The following is a 21,918-nucleotide window of genomic DNA, read 5'->3' as shown; positions in this document are numbered from 1 at the left end:
TTAACCATATTAAACTTTTTTAATTATTATAAACATATGCATAAGAATATTCTGCATTTGTACTGTATATATAATTACAAGTTTAAGATAATACTAAATTACAGGGGGGACGGTACTGTATTTTTTTCAATCAGAGAGTAGCATGGGAAAGTATAATGTGTGCAGATTTTATATATGACCAAAAATATGTTTTATAGTGTTGCAAGATTTATAACCAAATTACACAAAGGTATAATCAACCATAAGTTTAGAAAAGATGACAGAAGTTTTGCAGTCATGTACATTGTAACACTGAATGATTTTGGAAAGATCGTAGATTTGAAAGGAAATGATCTGTGAAGATACTAAGCAATTAGCGATAATTATGCCAATACACAGGCTTCCAAATAGAGCTTAGAATGCAAATTATTTTCCAAGTTTAAAGAATACAGGGTTCAGTGTTTTAGTTTTTCAGCTATAGCTATAAATCATGAGCAACACGCATGATTAACTAAGGACCACTAACCAGTTGAGGATGAATCTTAGAATTAAGTGTAACTTGAGAAATTTGATGCATTAGAAGTAAGGTGTGAAGTGTTTATATATTCACCAGCATAGATAAAGTGTTGCCCTGCAGTACGAATGGTGTGTACACCCGTGAAGTTACTCAGTTACACATTTCAAACATTGTAGGGGACAGCGCTTTACTTGTGCTGGTCAGCTAATATGGAAAATATATGTATTGCGGAAAACATGGGCATCGTGGTCCCCCTAATTAGAGGCTAAATGTATGAATTCTGAGAAAAAACAAGGCGAATACCCAATAAAATATTCCTGAACTTTAAGCAGAATACACCAGATTTGATGTTTAGATGCACATATATATGTGTATATATTTATGTATATGTATACATATGATGGAAGTATGTGGCAGGGCCTAGCCTATGGACACTGATGCCAGGGTGCAAGGATTTTTTGACACCTCCAGGTGGCTATATAGCAAACCTTAACAATTATGACACTTCTAACCACAAACATTTTCTTTGATAACCCCTCCACCTCTTTGGGCTCCCCGACCACACCAGGTAACATGTCACCCACAGTGCCAGCTCTGCCCCCAAACAGCTTCTCAGTACCATTTTTGCCCTCAAACAATTAACCAGTGTTATCTTTGCCCGCACACAACTTAACAGTGCCATGTCCCCAACAGCTTGTCTGTGACATATTTGTGCCCAAACAGCTTGTTAGTGCCATCTTTGCCTCCAAACAGCTTGCCAATGCCCTATTTGCCTTAAAATAGCTTGGCAGTGCCATCTTTGCATTCAAATAGCTTGTCAGTGACATCTTTTGTGCCAAAACAGCTTGTCAGCACCATCATAATTTTCATTTTGTTGCTTTTTCGCTCTAACTTACTCTTACTCACACACTCTCACTCTCTCTCAATGTCTCCCAACCTTCTCCACCGACCACTTCAGTGTCCCTGTCCTTTCTAATAGCTCTGCTTCTTCTCTTGCCCGTTTTTGTTATTCTGTCTTCTTTTTGTCTGCTTTTGTGTGAGCCAGGCCTTCCGGAGCACTTCTGCAAAAGGATGGAGCTTCTATGCAAACCCTCTTGGTCCCTGATTAGGACCAGAATAATGCAAACAGATTTTCAGAGAAAGAAAGGTGCAAAAAAAACTTGACTTAGTCTGCAAATCTGGTATAGCCAAGTGTATAGCCTCTTCCCTGATACTCCAAGGGTGTGCCCAGAAGCTCTGCTATTTTGTGGACCGAAAAGACTCAAGAAAGTAGCCACAGAAACAAGAAAAGGCAAGAGAAGAAGCAGAGCTGCAGGTCCCAATCGTGGGAGAGGGTTTGCCTAGAAGCTATATTCCCTTGTTTCATATTGAGCCCCTCCCTTTAATTTCCTCCACTGTGCATCCTTAGCCTCTGAGTCTCCATTTTCATACAGATATTTAGGCCAGGTCCCACTGGGGCTGAAGTAGTGTGCTGTCCAGCTTTACCTAACGTTGTTAGGCAATAGCTTCCCTTTTGTTGTTTTAGGGTTGGAAATTATAGCTAGGAGTATAACAGTTTTCCATTTTTTACCAGTACCTTTTAGCAGGCTTTAGGGATCACAGGGATTGGAGGAGCGGTATATCATCTAGTGCTCCAGCAGATAGTAATATATACTCTGGCCAGGGCACCCCCTGCTCTGATGGCTGATCTCCCCAACCGGCCCTTATCAACTTTGAAGGGCTGTGCTAAATCAGCAGGTTTGAATTGTGTAAGGTCTAAAAAGCAAGCCTTGAAATTCTTTATGTAGACCATGAAGAGTTGAGCAACCTAGCCATGGGTGCACCATGAGTTGGGATTAATTAAGACCCTGGTCTTGGCTTGTTAAGCCATAATTGAACCTGACTCTCCTGCAACATGGAAAGTTACAACATGCCATGTGGGAGCAGGAGTTTAAACTGGCTCGCTCAGCTCTAACGTCACACGTCCTTTTGCACAAAGACTTTTCCCTCATTGGGTTGAAACCTCAGAATCTTGATGTTCTTTACAAGATCTATTAAAAGAAAAAATATACCTTAATATAATTTAGGCACTAGACTTATAATTGCATAGAATCGATTCTTTCTCTACATAAAACCTGGTCATCCTGGGTAACATATATCTGTGACAGGTGCTATGTATTAATTTGTGGTGCTTTTGATGTCCTTAATATAATAATGCATATTTTCATGGCATATGAATTGTTTTAAGGCTGGCCCATAAAGTAATAGAACCTTTTTATGAAACCTGTAACACATTAAAAATATTCAGATAAAATGATTTAAATATATATAATAGCACACTTTTTTTTTTTTTTTTTTACCTACAGAATACATAAAATGGATGACACCTTTGAAATCACTGTTAACCTTCTTCTCCTGGGTAAGACCAAAAGTGGTAAGAGTTCACTTGGAAACAGTCTTATAGGAAGTTATGAATTTGAAAGCCAATTTTCCCCTCACTCTCTGACCAAAGAATGTCGGCTCTGCAAAATGCGCATACCCGAGTTTGCGCGGCGGATGAGAAAGGAGTTAAGTCTGCGACTACAGGTGCTGGACACTCCAGGTTTACCTCACAGCAGCTTGAACCACGAAGAGGTAAAAGGCCGGGTGAAGAGAGCTCTCTCCCAACAATTTGCAGAAGGCTTACATATGGCCTTACTCGTCCTCAGGGCTGACATTCCACTCTGTGAAGAAGATAACCAGCACACTGTCAAATTAGCGGAGGTAATTCATGTAATAAGATGAGTAATTTGATTTTCGTTATTTTCTCTCGTGGGTTATTTTTTTGTACATGTTTATCAATTTCTCTTTTCAGGGACTGAAGGATCCAGATAAATTAGGACTCATTGAAATAAAACAAGTTAATGCTTTCCAATTCATTACATGGTCCTCTAGCCCTAAAGAGTTTAATTTCTAATCTGAAATTAAATCAAGATATCTGCCTTCCATAAACTTCAAGAAAATGTACAAAAACTGTAAATTGCTGCCAGATGAAAAGGCTAATATCATCCTGGTGTTCCTTACTTCCAACAAGGGCAAGCTAGGTTAGGCTATTCACACACATCCTGTCAAGTCATATTAGGATATTAGGGCTAAAGAAGGAAAATGTGTTGGAATAGCCTTAGACAAATTGTGCGACCATTTGTGATGGGGTGTTCTTAACATAACTTGCACACATCCAGGAAACATTACTTTAAAATGGAACACGCACATCATTTGCAGTCCTCTTTTCCAGGGCCACAGCACATGGTTTTTGGGGCTGCTTCACTAACATGAGTGATGTAATCAACATCATTTGGGATACATGTTTGGCAAGGGGCACCCCATACACGTGGCACTTGACATGTTAAATAAACAGGACTCATTAAAGTGGGTTCGTCACTGTCTGAAATCATAGAATTTCACTGCACTAAATAAGCATGTGGAATGGTGTTTTTAAGATCTGTTTCCAGGATTACCAAGGTAATTCCTCCCCAACAATTTATTCATCCGCTATTGTTAAGATTTTCACCCTCTTTGGTGAAATCCGATTGGCTCCATCTTAATCATTGCATAAGATAGAAAGCAATTTCAGAACAGGACGCTAATAGCGATGTTAGATTTGGTGCAGATCTCATTCTATGTAGTAAAAAGAGGCTAATACAGAGAGGCAGGGCCGTAACTAGAAAATATTTGGCCCTGGTGCGAAAATTGCCCGGGCCCCCCAACAGCTGGTCTGCACCATCATTACCCCCAAAAAACTTGTTTGTGCCTTCTTTGCCCCTTGCTCCCCTTCCAACATACAGTCTGGCACACATGTGTAAAACACACGTTCATTCTAACACACACTCCATCTCACCCCACTTAAACATACATGCTCACACACAAAAATCAACACATGCCTGCTCACTCACACATAATTACACATCCATGCTCACATACACACAGCTATGCATGCATGCTCACAATTACGCATGCATGCTCACACATACAAACACAATTACACATGCATGTTCACACACACACAATTAAACAGCTATGCTCATATTAATTAATTCATACATACATACAAACATCCCCATGCCCCCGCTTACCTCTCACAGCTCCTGCAGCTTGCTATCCTCAGTTTCACTGCAAGGTCACGCAACCCAGACACGCTCCTGTCTCACCGTGCCGGTTCAAAATAGTTTACAAAGGGCCCTTCTGACCTGGACTGGTGCGGTCCAGGTCGGAAGGGCCCATTCTAAAAAATTTTGAAGCAGTACAGAGAGAGGCAGGAACAAAGGGTTGCCCTTGTAGGTATGCCGGTACAGAGAATATAAACATGAATGGGAAAGGCTGTCTGATTCTCTACATCAAGAATAACTGTTCTAGTATGTATTCTTGGATGTCCAGCGTTGGCATTCTCCATTATTTCCTGTAGAGTGATCACATTGGCCATTTTTTGCAAAAAATGACCACTAGTGCATGTAAGGTGATGCCCTATATTATGTGGGATGTATAACTTTTCTGTAAGATTATACATCTTGCAAACTGCAGGGGGCAGCACTTTATCTGTACTGGTCAGCAACTTCTAAAAACTATATGTGTCCTGAAAGAAAATACCAATGTGATCAGAGCACTGCCGATACGTTTAGAGGATGTAGACGCTAGTAAGGTTGCTTTCCCAGGTCTGCCTTGATGGTCGTATACCTAATTTTCACGACATTGTGTAATTGGAAAAGGCATGCTTTGATGGCTGTATTTACAATGTAAAGATATGGTTAGCAGAACAGGAAAGGACATCATCAAAGTACTGCAGTAATCTGCAATCTGGAATTTCCTTTCTTTTACATGATAATTATACTCAGTACATGATGTAATAGTTGGCTTGTAAATTACATTTTTTTCCCTATGATCCCAGATGCTACGAGGTCATTGGCTGCAAATAATCTAAAACAAAGTGATGAGATATTAAAATTGAGGACACAGAACAGATTGAATCTTGACTTGTAAGTGTAATGTGTGATGCTATTTCCTTTCTGACTTCTATGGTCTATTGCGGCAGGGTCAAACCAGAGTGTCAGCAGGTTATTATAAAAGAAACCGTTAACCTCAACAATATATAGAGATCAATATGCTGTACATTAATATAAAAACAGCCATCCTGCCTATTTAGGTGGACGTAACACTTTTATAACTAAATCCAGCCTTAGAAATATAATTCCAATGCTGCAACTTACCCTGCAGATGCCACTGGTCTCCCTCCCTGTTCAATTAGTTAAAGACCAGTGGCATCTGCAGGGTAAGTTGTAGCATTGGGGTTTTAAAACCCCAATGCTGCAACTTACCCGGCACATCCCACTGGTCTCCCTCCGTTTAATTAGTTAAATGTCCGTACGAGCGACCAATAAAGTCGCTCGTACGGACATTTAACTAATTGAACAGGGAGGGAGACCAGTGGGATGAGCCTATTGGTCACCTGCAGAGTCTTTGCAGGTGACCAATAGCATCAACCAATTGGTTGATGCCAGAGGAGGTCCCTGTAGGCGACCAATAGGCTCATTCGCACTGCCCTATAACCCGTGACGGCGAACTTGCGGATTTCCACTTCCGGGAACTGCCGCGAAGACAAGGTAAGTTAGAAGGGGGGGGGGGGGGTGGGAGAATGGTAGACGAAGACGATCACGAAGATCTTCGTGGTGTGTGTCTTCATCTTCGCCTATGTTTTACCGCCGCTGTCTTCTCTTCGGCGTGTCTTCGGAACGAACATGAAAACGCACTCTTCGTGTTCGTTTTCATGTTCGCCCGAAGACGAATGCACAAGTCTAATGGAAACACTCCAAAATCTTGCGGAAAGCCTTCCCAGAACATTGGAGGCTGTTATAGCCACAAGCAACTCTATATTAATGTCCATGGTTTTGAAATATAATGTCCAACAAGAATAGTGTTTTCAGAAAACTGCATATGAGCCATTATATGTGTTCTATTTCTGTTATCTTAGCGCAGTCTACTAGGCAATTACCCTTACTCCTTATTGACTGCCTTGTGGTAAATAATGTGAAACAGACATGAGCATTGCCATAGAGAATCAGCTCATTGTGATGTTTGAGCATGGATGGCAGCTTCCAGGTCTGCAGATAAAGGAAGATTGTTGGCCCCCAAAAAAGTGTTTTTTTGTCCATGCTAACCTAAAGTACTGCATACAGAATTGTATTTCATGCTCAAGGAGTATGTTTTTCCATTGGACTTACTAACAAAGCAATGCTTTAAACATTCTTGAGTGAAACTGGATTATGTAGTGAAGAATAGATTATTTGTAAAAACTGCATTGTTGGTGACATGGTTAACGTAATTGCTGATTTCACATCAGGCAGTAAGAAGCTGACCTTATCAACTGTTATTATAGCATCATAAACAGCATACGGCCGGAACTTTCATAAAGACTGCCATGACTGGCCAAAAGGTTAACATACAAATAATTTGAATTCAGATAAGAATCAATTCAGCCCATCTAGTCTGCTTTTTTTTTCCCGGTGTAATAAGTCATACCTTATTCAATCCTTGACGGAGAGTTATGTCAGTCAATCCACAAAAGACCCACAAACAGTTGTGAAATAATCGTTAACAAGTATTTTCAAGGTCATAGAAAATAAACCTATACCTATAACATTTGTATGACAAAAAAAATCTTGTGTTAGATCTCTTTTTTTGCTGTAATATTCAAGTGTTCTTCAAAATTGCTTGAGTTGAAACATATAAGGTTTCATAATTTCAACAATTTACTTAAAAAGGGAAAACATTCTAGAAACCATGAAATGTGAGACAGTCTTTGATTTTCTGGACACAGTCATTTGCTTTTTGTAAAAACGGCACTGAAAAGTATTTAAACGCTCAGGATCGTTTCCTGCTTTGTCAACTTTTATCCAGTGTATCATAGGAGCACTGGAAAGGATCAGATTCAGTTCCCTCAAATAAAGTATGATTTTTACGTAGGTTAATGCAGTATTTTGAGGAAAAACTTGCTACATCTGCCAAATGCCTGCTATGTAAAACACTAAAGTAAATTATTAAATTGCTTATTTTTAAGTCTTTTGACACGTATACGGTCCAAGGTGATTACGACATGGTTATTGTGATGACCCTTCAGATATTTTATCTGAAGTAACTTTGTATGGAGGGCCCAACAAAACGCTGACCTTTACTGCTTGCTCATGATATCTGAGAATGCAGAGATGGTGAAACCGTGAATCAGTGATACTAGGGCTTTTTAAAGCTTTGTCACTTTGATCAGTTTATCAATTTTTTCTGGGTTTAAAGTTTTCATTGGCCATTTGGCTTCTTACAATTGCACAAAGATTCTTCGAGCAGCTTCTGTACTGCTTGTCCCCTCTTTACCATCTTCATATTTCTATAGCACCAAATCTCTGCAGTGTTTCTTACAATACATATATTCAAAGGGTGAAAAAAAAATAGAAATGATAGATTGAGACAAACCGATACATTAGGTAAAGGGGGCCCTGCTCGCAAGCTTGTTGTATGTATCCATTAATTTGCTTCATTTGCCAAATAAACAGATATGTTGTAGTTTTTATATATGGCAACCAGGACTCTAGTTTGCTGGCACTTACTGTCGCCCCTCACATTTCTAGAAGGTAGTTAAAGAAGCTCCAGTCTTAAAGCTTAAAATCACTTTGCCCAAGGAGGCCTAAAACAATTACCTATTACGAAATTGGTTAAACAAAACCTGACTATAAGAGAGCAAATATAAAACCTAATATCATCAAGTACCTCAAAAAAAAAATTTTTTTTTTCTTTTCCACAGGATCTACTGGGACCTAATTGGAAGAACTTTACCACTGTTGTACTTACCCATGGAGACAAATTACAAGAGTCACAGATTAAAGAAGAGGAATACCTTAAATCCGCTCCAAAAATGCTTTCGAGTCTTTTGGAAAATGTACACGGTCGATACATTTTTAAAGATCCCACAGATAGAACCTTACGCGAGGAAAGGGCAATCTTAGTAGCTCGCATCATGGATTTTATACGGCAAAATAGCTACCAGAGTTTACAGGTTCAATAGTATATCGTCTGATAATCCTTTGTTAAGCAATAATTGGTGGTTCATGGGATTATGGATAATCCTGCAGATACTAATATATTTAACAGCATTAGTGGTATGAGGATCTAGAGGGCCCTTTAAAGTTCCATATGCTAATATATGAAAAATTTATGTAAAACACAATTACAACACTTGTTGATACTTTGTCAAAAATTCAGATATAGTGGTAAAAAAGTTAAAAAAAAGAGAGATAGGGGTGTGTTTTAAGTGTTACATTAATAGCACTAGGATTATTTAGCAAACAGACAACTCAGTGTTACAGGGTTTTCTTAATTTTTTGTTCTTAATGACCTCTGGCCAGAAAGATAGACAATAACACCATGTGACGATGGGGCATATGTTTCCATGGTGTTTCGCCGACATTTAAAGCACTCCATCAGTGACACTGGTAATGACCGGGGTCCTTGCGCTGTGAAAACCATGTAGGAAGCTTTCTATGTTATCATAGCCGGTTTACATTGTAGGAGTGATGTTTTCTTTCAAAAGTGTAACTTAAAAAGCAAATATAGTCTTAAATATTATAAAAGAAATAGTCTTGTGATTTTTTATAAAATGATAAATAAAAACTGAAGTAGATTAGAAACATTCTTAATCTTCACTTCAAATATGTATTATGTGACATAACTGTTGATACCGCTAGAAATGGCTGATGCTTATAAATATTCCTGACCGAGTCAACCATATTCCTGAACCAAACTTCAACAGTAATGAACGGATCTTATGGTTGGGCTCATTATTTTAAGACATGAGCAGATATAAGTCCAAAATAAAAGGGACTTTGCATGATGCTAGTCATAACGCAGAAGAGTTTGTATTCATGGCTTGTTTTACATATTGCACTATAACAGTGTCCCTTCTATTCCAATAGAAAACGGTTACTTGAATTTTTTTTTCTTTTTCGTTCTGTTCATTTGAAGTGTATTAAGTGACTTTGTTCTTAACAACCGGGGGTAAATTTGTTTGACCAGTAGCAAAACGAATAAATAATAGTTACATTTACTACTGCCTAGCACAGAGAGTGAGGCCTTTGGTTTGAATTAATCCCTTTACATGGAAATATATTAGGGCTTGTAAATAAATCGGAATTCTGGTTGGAAAAGTGGTCTCATACTAACCTATAGAGTGTTTTCTATTGGTTACTGTGGTTATAAAACCACTTACCAACTTTTTCCTACAGAAACTGCATTTAACTAGATATAGAACTACATGTTAAGACGAGCATATAACACAGAAATGGGTAAGGCTGTAGTGAACTAGTTAATTGTCTTTATTGTACTTGACAGCTCAACAGGACAATATCTGAATGCTGTCATCTTGTTAGTCATTGTTTATTTAATACTGCTTTTGGCCATGGTCTGGGCTTTGCATACACCTTTTCCATTCACTTCAAATGGTACTCCTTTGTATGTTGCCACACACTGCTCACTGGTGAGGAGATCGGGCTGTATCTGCTCCCATGTCTTCTTCTTGGGATTTAACTCCTTATCTGGTTCTCCTTCAAAAAGATAAATTAAGAGTCACATCTTGCTTTACAGAAAAGCTTTTATCGGCAGCAAATTAGCAATAACAAACAATCCTGCCACAAAGAAGCATTAGCTACAAATATGAAAAATAATAAGTATAGGTTTATTTAACCCAAAAGTATTAACTTCCTTCAGTTGCAAGAGTTTTTGACACATTTCATCCAGAACATTTTTTGTTCAACAAAATTGTTTTTAAAGCACAAGTATAAATTATACTCTTTTTGGTATAAAAGATATTTCCCCCTATGTTAAACTTGTCTGCACTTCTCATATTAACGTTCATTCTGGTAGGTTGATGCACAGTAGTGATTTACTCTACTGCTGCTTTCTAAATCTACTACACAATCTAACAGAATCTAGAATTTCTGCTATTGAAATAAAAAAAAAAAGTACTTTTAGCAAAGTTCTAAAACATGATAAACACTTGTATCCTGCCCTTCCTATTGCTAGGCTTACTACATTGTTCATCATGGTTTAGGAATCATTCAAGAATAGATTATCAGTTTGTAAGGCCATGATCTACACCTAGTGAAACCATGCTATTCAGTTACCTGAATCAAAAGACAAGTTGCAAGTGTTTTTATGAGCAGCAATAAATAAGTTTAATTTGGAAGGTACATCGGGATTGAACGCAGTCTGTCTTTGTAATTTGTTCAAGTGACAGGGATGTATCCTGGAAACACGAGTTCTGCGCCAATTATTTTACAGACGAATGAAATAAAGAAAATGCAGCTGCTGGGAACATATGGGAAGGCATTTTTATGGTGTTTGCCAGAAATAGTTTAGCAGGCTTCCTATCGAATTGTACCAAATCCTGCTGGAAACCAGCAGGCTGAAACAGCGAAGTGCGGCCAAACTGTATTTCATTCATAGCTTGGTCAACAATTTCTGTTTATTTTTGCATAAACAATATAAATTGCAAAACATATTTCCAAGAAACCTGTAATTTGCACTGGAAACCAGTAAGCTGTTGAGATCCCAACATATGGCACTGAACAAACTGCAGAGAAGTATGGCCTAATCTGGAGGTCTGTGTCTTTTATCAAACAGCTACAGAGACACCAGATGCAATAAACCATTTGACCAAAAAGATAAGCTTCCTGTGCCTTGCTTATAGAACATTCAAAATGTTTTACTTTGTAGGGAAGTAGACAAGCCAATAAAACAACACCTGCAAGACCCATATGGTCAGCTATAAAAACATGGGAAGTGGCAGTCTGTAGACTATGCTCATAGACTCGATATCAATCTTGGTAGTAATGTGTAGAATTCATTTAAAACAGACTAGAGTACAAACATAATTGCCATTTAATTCAATTTAACTTTACCCGTTAGAGATGAATGAGGTGACTGAGTTTAGCTAGGGTTCACTCCTTCCTAGATCTGGCTCACAGAACCTTTGACCAATCTAAGATGAGCTCACCCACCAAATCCCAGGTCCTCATGAACTTTATGCATGCATCCGTGGAATCGTAGATTAAGGAGAGGAGGAATTTTAGCCAGCTATGTTCCAACCTGCAATACTCTCTGGCTAGTGAACTAGCCGTAGCTAGTCGAGAAAAGCAAAAGATTTACCTGGGAAACCCTGGAAGGTGATTCTATCTCCAGGAACTGCTCCACTGGGAGGATCTAGGATTTCCACTTTATCTGGAGAGCTGGCACACATGACCATGGCTTGGGAAAGGATGCCCCTCATCTTAGCAGGTTTCAAGTTACAGAGGAGCACTGCCATACGATTCTGCATCTATTGAAAGACAAAAGCATATCAAAACATTAGATACGTCACTGAAAATTAATCTACAGATACAGGTTTGATTATGGACATTAACCCCTTCAATCCCAGGGGTTTTTGGTACCTCAAAGCCCAGAGCAATTTTGCCATTTTTGGGGTATGTCGGTTTAGCGATTATTCTCTGTTCCTGTGAATAGTGTACCCATGTAAACTATATATTGTTTTTTCAAGGAGAGATAGAGCTTTCGTTTGATACCATAGTTGGATGATTAGCTGAAAATTTAGAATGAGAAATTTAGTAAAAACTAGCGAAGATTAGAAAAATAAACTAATTTTTTTTACATTTTCCCTCTGAATCCTCACAAAATTAGGTAAAGTGATGGAAAATCCCCTCCAAGTTTATTAATTCAGGTGTCCTGATTTCAGAAATACCTAATTTATATAGATTTTCCAGACTTTCCCAGCACCAGGGAGCATACTATTAGGTGTACAATTTTGTATAATTTTTATGCCTATGGCTTAACGGGTTTGGGGGTTGAGAACGGGGGCAGGAGGGTTATACTGGCTAGATGTTATGCTAGGGCAATGGGATGTAAGGTTTTTTTAAGAATTTTTTTTATTATCTTTTTTAAAAAAAAATGTATTTTAATTTTTTTTACATTTTTTTTTATTTTTTACATTTTTTTTTTTTTACACAGTAATGGTTAGAGGTCCTCCTAGGGACCTCCTGAACATACCAGTGATGTCACAGTGACATCACAGCTCATATTATAATTTTTTTTAGTATTATTTATATTATTATTTTAATGATTTATTTAATATTTTTAAATGACTAACCGTTTTTTTTTCCTGCTTTTCTCTTTCAGGACGGGAGGGGGAGTGAGAGAGATGGTTTCTCACTCCCCTCTCCGCGATCCCCCTGCACCGATCACACTGTGATCTCTATGCAGGTCCTCACAGACCTGCATAGAGATCGCAGCGTCTCTGTGCCTCATCGGAGGGCTCCGATGACCTTCCGGGTTACGTCAGCAGTGACGTAACCCGGAAGGGAATGCCCGATCGCGCGTATGCAACTGCGCGATCGGGCAGTTTACCGGTAACAGCTTACCGGCTTTTATGCCGGAAGCTGTTACAGGCGATCGGACGGCAGAAAGCCGGCAAAGCCGGCTTCTGCTGTCAGTGGGGAGTCCAGGCTGTCAAACGACAGCCTGGTCTCGCGTGCAGCGGCAGGGATGTGTCCCTGACGCTGCACGAAGGGCTGGACGTACCGGGACGTCCATAGGGGTTTCTTTGTGGGCGTTTTTTGGACGTCCCGGTACGTCTATAGGGGATTGAAGGGGTTAAAGCAACCTGTGTCAGGACAGAATTTACTATTTAAAGTTAATAAGAACTCAAAAAATTGTCTTCTACGAGCCAACAAACTGTTTTGATGTTATTAAAAGATGTTCTTCGGCCAACCTGTTCATTCTGTACTATCAAGCGACACCATATGAAAACACAGAACATAGAACCCAGGTGCCAGGTCGCCTGGCCACTTGGAACTGCATCTTGAGAGCTGAAATGGTAGTGAAGCTTCAAGCATAAACTTTTTAAAGTTTTATAATTCTCAGAGCTGCACAAATCAGTAATTTGCTAAGCATTATTTATAAGATCTAAGCATTATTTTCATTTCAGCCATTGTTATGGCCCTTATAAACACTTTACCTTTGGCACTATCCTAGGCCTGACCCACAGCAGTGCCCCCAACCCCACTCCCTTTGTGGCTTTTTTGCTCCAACTGTGTTTTAAATGTCTGCAGCATATTTAATGTATTAAGAGGTCTGTCACTAGATGACATGGTAACAGACATACCTCCGGTTAACCTCTTTGGCTTCAACTTAGTCAGCAGTGAAACTAATGCAGCCCACAACTGTGCATTTATAATGAAGATGGTAAGCCAGTTTGCCCTTGAAACATTATTAAAGTAAAACCAGGCAGGGTACCAAAATAAAACCTGGGAGAATAAACCGTTACATGCATTGAAATATGAAGTGTATTTTTTTTAATAAAAGAGAAATCCCAACACTTTTTTTTTTTTTTTAAACTCAATTTGTCAAAAACGTAAATGCACCATGGCCCGTATAAGCAATTTCCTACAGTTTAGTCTGTGGGCTTGTATCCTAGCATCCTCTACCAAGGATCAAACACATAATCCATCTGACATATATACAGCAAGTATCAACAAGCCGAAAACACAAGACCTAGTGGGTGACCAAATCCAATCACACAAGCAAATCGAAAATTTTCAGCACATGCTCAAGGAAAAAGAAAGAAACAAAAAGCCAAAATACACACAAAGAAAGTTTGGTTCATTTTGATCCAGCCGTTCGCAGAATATGCAAGGCCTTTCTGCCAGGAATAAGATATGTCGATGTTTTATTGTATGAACAAAACTTCCAAAACATCTGAATTAAAGACAACTCTTCCTTTACATGAAATTTAATCCACAATTTACGATGGGTCACAGCAGGGATATTTCCTTTTAAGTTATTTTCAGAAGGAACAAGTAATTCAAAGTACTTATTTTTTCCGGATGACTCAAACTTGCAGTGGCTAAAAAATGCAAAAGCATTCTGGAGCAGTAGTTCAGAGGAGAAAAGCAATGAAATGGTGCTGTTTTTGCCAATAATGCAAAAATAACGCCCCCCTCGTAAAATGCGACACCACACTGAATTTGTGGAGTTAAAAGCTCATGTCTTTAATTCACATTCATTTCAAGTAAATGACGGATTTCCCTTATAAAGAAAAACCATGCACTGGTAGAATATAACTGCTTAGTAAATATGATTTAAAGACATAACTTTGGGAACAAATGTATATCTGTGTCAGCGTGGGTCATTTGATGGTACTGTAGGTTCCTTCTCCTTGAATTAGACACTAGAGTTGTGCAGAACGACTAAAAACGATTCAGATAAATTATTTGTTTCCTTTTTGTTCCATTTCGGACAGCCAACTTTGTTTCCCGCTCTTCACGTCTTTTGTATTCTTTTTTTTTTGGTCTACTTCTCCCCGCTATCTGCAGTGTTATCCATGGCTCCTGGAGCGCTTCTGCCAAAGGGTGGAGCCTCTGCACACACCTTTTCACTCTATTGGAAGAATGGGGGAGAGTCTGTCCACGTGAAGCACGCCGTGGCTCTGCCCGTTTATGGAAGTACTCCAAGAGGCCACAATAATGTAGACTACTCTTTCTCTGCGGATTTGTCTGCATTATTCTGGTCTGGTGTAGTACTTCAGCAACAGGTAGTTTAAAGCCCGACTAATGCAGACAGATCTGAGATGGGCCCTCGTTGAGTATTTCAGCAAAAAGCACTTCAGCCATGGCGCACTCCACAAGGGAGCAGTAGCTCCATCCTTTTGCAGAAGCACTCAGGGAGGCCAGGTTAACAGATCGAATAGCAAGAAAAAACGGACCAAGAAAGAAGACAGAAGAACAAGAAGCAGGAGCTCTCTGCTTTTGCAGACATTTGCACGAATTAACAAAATTGGCAAGTTTTGTTAAAACTATAATTTGTACGAATCCACAAGTCTATGAGACCCATTTTTTGTATTTAAACTGGGAACCAGCATAGAATATCCTTGGGCCAACATGGCTGGGACCTGGAAATTCAACAACTTTCTTCTACAGGATAATTTCAGAGACCATTGACCAGAAAAAAAGAAATACACAGATGGGTGTGTACATATTTTTTAAGTCCTCCCCCTTCTGTTAAACATTTGGACAGCATATCCTGTACAAAAAAAAATAAAAACATCTTCCATACTAAGTGGAAATGCATTTTCCTTGATGGAGACCTTACTTACCCAACTTATTCTTAAACAATGATGAAGATGTACGACTATAAAATGTAATTGACCAGATGTTTTATTTTTCTATTATTGTTTTACATCTTACTTAAATTAACATGATTCATATCAAGCCCAATTTTTATTTCCCAGGTGCATCTGGTTATTTATGTCCTATTTATTTTAAAGTTCATGCAAGCATCACAGACAATTATCTAATTACTTGAATTACTTGGCAGTGCACAGATCTTCCCTGCCATACCCGGTGGGATATTGATCAGCACTTGTAAGCATTCCCAATGTTAGCATTAGTCTTGGCACCAAGGACTTAGTCATAAAAGGCTACTCCCAATAGAAAATGAATGAGAAAAAAAAATGTCTATAAATTAGATCCTATTTTCCTCTTATTTAATGGTCTGTAAAGAGAAATAAACATAGAAGCAGAATATAGAAGTACAAAAACAACATAGGGGGAAAAAAAAATGGTGTTTCTGATGTGAACGGTAACAGAACATTAGTATTATTTGGACAAGGAAAACACTGAGTGTGGAACCGATTTGCCTATACTACTTTTTCTGAAAAAAAAAATATCAAAAATGTTAATTTAAATATGAAGCCTTTATTAAAAGTATTTTATTACAATCTCCTGTACAATTAAAAGCACTGCTAGATAGATAGAGCCATAAAGATGAACATCCAGGGCTAGATGGCAAGCTTACCGGCAAGGTTCTAAACCCCTGATGTATCTGTATGTAATAATGCATGTGTCCCATTTAGATTGTACAGCCACTTTTATGGTGCTTAATAAAAGATAAATAATATTAATATTTGGTTTTCTGCTTACAGTGACAACACTGTAGAGTCGTGATCACGGTTTCCAGCATCAGCCTTAGTAGGCAAGAAAGAATAACACAAACATGTTGGTTTACATTGAAAATATGTCTCCATGCAAGCAACTCCTACCTGTTCAAGAGGAATATGTTTCACAAGCCCACTGACAACAGTTCTTGGTGCGGCTTCTCCTACATCCACCTCTTCAACATACAGGGAATCGGCATCAGGGTGCTTTTTGGCAGAGATGATGCAGCCAACTCGTAGGTCAAGACGGGAGACGTCCACTGGTTTCTCTTCATCAGCTGCAACCGTTTTCTTTTCTTTCTTTTCACCTGCGTATTCAGGACAAACACATGTATTCAACCAACATGCCATGCTGAAATCAATGGAAGACAAGCCACATACACGCAGATGTACCGCTACCAGAGAAAGATATTTTCTATTTTTGATATAATGGAAACCTTGTACGTACAGCAAACACAGAACATGAGAAAGCAGGCATTTCCATAATAAGGCAGGATATATTCCTCTTTCGGAGCTAGATTGATTTTCTGCTTTTTTCCCTCTAAGGTTTTAATTACATAAAAACAAACCAAAAACTATTTGTTCTATGGCAACAGCCTATCAGCATCTGCTCTTGTGCCAAAGGATGATTAAGAATTCCCTATGAGTAAGACATCTGTTGACATTATTAAATAATAATTTGTGGAAGCAGTTAGGGCATTCAATTGTAGAAGGAATGGCATGGCTAATGAATTTTGATGTAATATTAAAGGCACTGTTCCACCTACCGTTCTAATTTTAAACGCCTTTACCACTAACAATAAGTGCCCTGCTTTTTATATCTGGGAAACAAAAAAAAAATCTGCGAGCCTCAAAGAAAACAAAAAAACACGCCAGTTGAGAGACCTCAAAATGTAATTTGCTTAATGGTTCAAGTCTTAAAAAAACGCCAATCAGTGCTAACGGACTCGGTGAACCATGCAGGCCATTGTACATATTCAAGGTTGTGCCTGCGTTGCCAGGTCAGGAATACGTTTACCCCTTTTCAGTAATGTAACGGTATCTTCTTACAAGAAATATGACCAACAAACCTGAAGAAACTCCAATGCTCTCTTTCATTCAAAAAGTGGTTTATCCAAGTTCTCTTGAGTAGAACTTGGGCATCGGGGCTACCAGGCATATAGGTTTCAACTCCTCATTAATTTTAATGGAAACATAAGTTGTCCCAGAAGAATCAGCACATAGCTTTAAACAACACTACCTGGAAAACCAAAAGCTGGAGATTCTAGCAATGTTTCTAATGGGCGCAAGCCAAAGGAAAACTGTTTATGTACTGTGTCATAGGTCGAGAGGTAATTCAATACATGCGCTGCCGCGTGAGCTATCACAAACCGTTAGCTGTGGGGTCTCTGGTTCTTCTGAAACACTACCGGTACCAATCAGCTAACAAGCACAGACCTGTGTCACAAACAATTTTAGACATATGGAGAGCAGAACGAAGGCGAAATATCATATAGTTCTGGGGAGTGACACTTGACTCTGTAATTTCAATTTTAATGCACTTGAGTAAGAATGCATATTGCAATCAGTCTGTTCATATCTTAATGTGGTGTAAATGCAATTTAAATCAAGTAAAACTATGCCCGTGGACATCAGCGCAATTGCATCAACGTTAATATCTTGAATGTGCTTCTGGCATTCGCAGTATCCTTCAAAATTCTCAAGTTCTATATGAAAATAAAGGTTTTATATCATTACTTATATCACTTGCCGTTGGGAATCCCAAACGTTTTTGGGGGCCAACCAAGACCTCACTCACGTGTCTGTACAGATTTAAATGGAAAAAAATTATTATACTTTTCAGCAATTTTGTTAGCATAATGGATAGTGATAAATAGTTTGGGGTATTATTTTTCCCATATTTCTTGTTCTAATTTTGCACAACAGAAAGGAAAGAATTGCATTTCTCTCATTGGGGAACAAATGTGAGGTTTGTTTTTTTAGCTCAAACATTTTTTTTCCGAATATTTTTATGTCTCAAATAAGAAAGTATATTTTTATTAAGCAAACAGATATATGTAGCGCTTTACCGGTTCCATTATAACAAAGAAGAGGCTGGATAAGTGTAGTTATACCCATATAAAACATTGGTATACAAGTACAACAGTCTACAAACATTTTGATTGGGGTAAAACAGGTATGAATATGTTAAGAAAGGAGGACACCATAGAGCTCCACTGGAAATCACTTGCTGGATCCAGTATTGGATATTATGTCACATTTCTTTCTATTAAAACCAAAAGTCTTATAAACAGTGTAATTGGCTTATTGGATTACCATCAATAAGTGCAGCTTTCCTAATTAAGATATATGTATTCCAGATGATTTGTTTTCTTTGCCAGGGGGAAATCAGATCTTCCAAGTGTGAATAAGTTTGCTAAAAATGTAAATGCACACCTTCCTTGACTGTATAAAAAGTGATAACTAGCCGGTGCGTGGACTACAAAAATGATGTCCCTGAAGGAAAGGCTGGCTAAAGGTCCTATCGTTAAACCTTTACAATAATGTTGGCCCTGCTGAACGAAATGCTTGCTTACACCTTGATCTGGTATAGTGGGTCGCCTGGTAGTTTTAGATAATCTTTATTGATGTACCTAAAATTGTGTTGCCCATTGTAAGAGCAGCAATGCAACCGTTGGTGGCCAGATCATGGTGTGCAAGTAGACAGGGCCAGCAAACCAAAGAAAATGTAGCAAAGACAAAAGCGAGGTCTGAATATGTTACTTTCTCAATAAATTAAGCATGTTAGAAATATGCTTACTATATTTTGTAAAGTTCAGTGGCACTGTTAACGCTACAAACAATCCAATGCATTTATTAAACCTGGATACAAACATAGCCTGTTCTCATCTTAAATGGAAACCTCAATGAATTAGAGTTGAGAGGTCCCTTTAAATTTCTATGTTGTCTCCTTTGGAAAAGTATTGTGCAGAATCCCACATACACTTCCCCCCCAGGTATTTTCCATGCAGGTGACGTGTTTGGCCAAACGCACAATTCTTTTCTGCTCAAATTCTGAGTTGTTTTCAAAGCGAAGAAAGATGTTCATTTCTTTGCATATGGGAAAACTGTATTCTCTAATTATATTTAAACTGTGTTTTGTAGCTGCTCTGAATTAGGATTACATAAGCGCTGTGCCCTCAAGGTACCCTGCCAAACTTTATCTTACATGTGAAAATCAATACTTCCTCTGGAAGCATATTCCTGAATCAGATCACTCTCCAGATACTAAAAAAAAGGGAAACCGTCATTAATCAAAATCTCCCTTTAACAAGTTTTGCTTTGGATTTATCAGATTGCCAATTTCACGGACTTGATTTGCTCAGTATATTTACAGACTTGATTGCATGACAGCAGGCAGAAACAAAAAAATCCCTGTACTGTAATTGTAAAAGTAACTTGACTCTTACAAATGGGAAAATTAGTTCAAACCAAAAGAGAAAAATGAAAAGGTTGGCACACCAAGCCTCTTACAAGCAGGGGGATCGGACAAAATGGGAATACAATATACAGTGGAGAGAATGGTAAATGTTTATAATGATATATTTATTGGGCTATGACAAGACACTTCTACATCTTCTTCTACAAACTTTTATACAGTCACACAGACAATGCTACAAATAGCTTTTTCTCGTGTACCTTTGTTGTACATTATGGACTCAATTGTATCAGCATCTAGTGTGGATATACAGGTACCGATCTGGCTTGGAACCTGGAGCACTTTAGATCATAAAGGGTCACTCCAGCCACCATACAAATGTTAATGCATATGATAGCGGAGTGCCCCCTTCAATTTATTTATTTCTGTCCCCTTGCAAAAGCGTAGAGAGATTCACCAAAATCCCCTCTATGCATTTGTTCAAATTCTCTGCCCCGTATCTCGTTGGCTTGCAGATGTGTTGAGCCAAACAGGTGGGTATAACAAGACTACTGTAGTGTTCCTAATGAAGTCAATGGGAGTGCATGGCACGGAAACTGGTCTGCGGAGCTGGCAATGTGCTGCAGCGGTTAAAAAGTATATTTGAATTAATTTTGTTGAGTCCACACAGGACAGTACACAGTGCGTTTCTTCATCATATTACCTTTCTTTTCAGGCTTTTCCTTCTTCTTTTTCTCTTCTCCTCCAGCTTTTGGCGCTGGCGAAGAAGATCCCTGGGCTGGCGGGGACGGTTTCACAGGGGCTGGCGAGGAAGGTTTCACGGTTGCTGGCTCAGAGGACGCACAACTGGATTGAGCAGACACACTTTCTGGGATCCCAACTTGTTTCACTGAATAAATACACAAGGAAGAAAGCTTTTCTTGCAACACCTTGATACATTTTGAAGAGGTCAGGACCTCTAATGTGTGTATGTTAAGTTACCTCCATTTTTTATCTCTTCTTTTACAAGTTGCTCTTTTAGAGACTCAACCTCCTTCTTCAGCTTGGCATTTTCTACACGAAGCTTTTTCTCCTCTCGTAGAGATGCCTGCAAAACTGAAACATGAAAACAAGAATTAAATGGTTTTACAGGAAAATAATTGGTGTCCTATAATAACATCTTATTTTTCTTGATAAGGATAACAGATTGTAAACTCATTTGAGCAGGGCCCTCCTTGTTATATACTACTTGTTATGTCCTGTTTACCCATTGTACTGCACTACGGAATATGACGGTGCTATATAAAAAAAAGTAATAATAAAAATAAAGTTTTTAAATAAAGACACACATAAAAACCAACAACAACATTGATGCCTATGATCCCCCATTGTATCCAGGAAGTTTAGGCACAGTAGCAAGGTTATCTTTGTCTTCAGAGACAAAGATAAAATTCCCACTTTTTTATAATTTTAAAATTTATTGGGGTTCTTTTACATAAAATTGTGGCTTTTCTTTTTAGGACTCAACATACTACATAAAAATAAAAACGTGTAATCAGCCGTCATTGGCACATCATGCCACATGTGAACACAATGATGGCTGTGATTGGCTAATCGCAAGGTCACGTGACCAGGGAAAGCACTATTGTTCAATCCCGAATTGCTTCTTTTGCATGGGGAGCCAGCAAGTAGCAGCGTGTGCCTCTCTCATAGAGGCACCATGATTCGTGCTGTCATTTTCATGGACAGTAATCGACATACTGCGGAGAGTAAACTTTAAAAACATAAATATGTGATTAACATTTCATTAACTATATTTCTATTTTCCTGGCCCAACGCAGGGTCATACTGTTACTCAACCCTTAATTAATAGCTCTTACTTGCTTTCTCCTTGAGGAGTGCAACTTGCTGTTTGAGGTATTCGATTACTTGATCAGCCTCTGAAGCTCTCTGCTCCAACCTGTTCAGTACTGTGCCGTTGCTAGCCAT

At 38.6% G+C, this 21,918-nt stretch overlaps 1 protein-coding gene and 1 pseudogene across 1 annotated transcript; one reads left to right on the top strand and one right to left on the bottom strand.

The window, feature by feature from the left end:
* The first annotated feature begins 2,851 nt into the window (after positions 1–2,851).
* Positions 2,852–8,558, top strand: LOC149289313 (GTPase IMAP family member GIMD1 pseudogene; annotated as a pseudogene).
* Positions 8,559–9,925: 1,367 nt separating this feature from the next.
* LOC149289312 (aminoacyl tRNA synthase complex-interacting multifunctional protein 1-like) lies at positions 9,926–21,918 on the bottom strand. Its single transcript, XM_089490797.1, has 6 exons — positions 21,810–21,918; positions 20,932–21,045; positions 20,654–20,839; positions 16,638–16,840; positions 11,696–11,864; positions 9,926–10,092 (listed from the first exon to the last, which is right to left on the bottom strand). The coding sequence occupies exons 1-6, from the start codon at positions 21,916–21,918 to the stop codon at positions 9,926–9,928; spliced, it is 948 nt and encodes a 315-aa protein (XP_089346923.1).

This window comes from Sceloporus occidentalis, unplaced genomic scaffold (genome assembly GCF_023333645.1).
Source record: "Sceloporus occidentalis isolate IW3139 unplaced genomic scaffold, rSceOcc1.0.p SCAF_46, whole genome shotgun sequence".
In the NCBI taxonomy this organism is placed as follows: Eukaryota; Metazoa; Chordata; class Lepidosauria; order Squamata; family Phrynosomatidae; genus Sceloporus; species Sceloporus occidentalis.
This window is presented reverse-complemented; position numbering and strand designations above follow the sequence as displayed.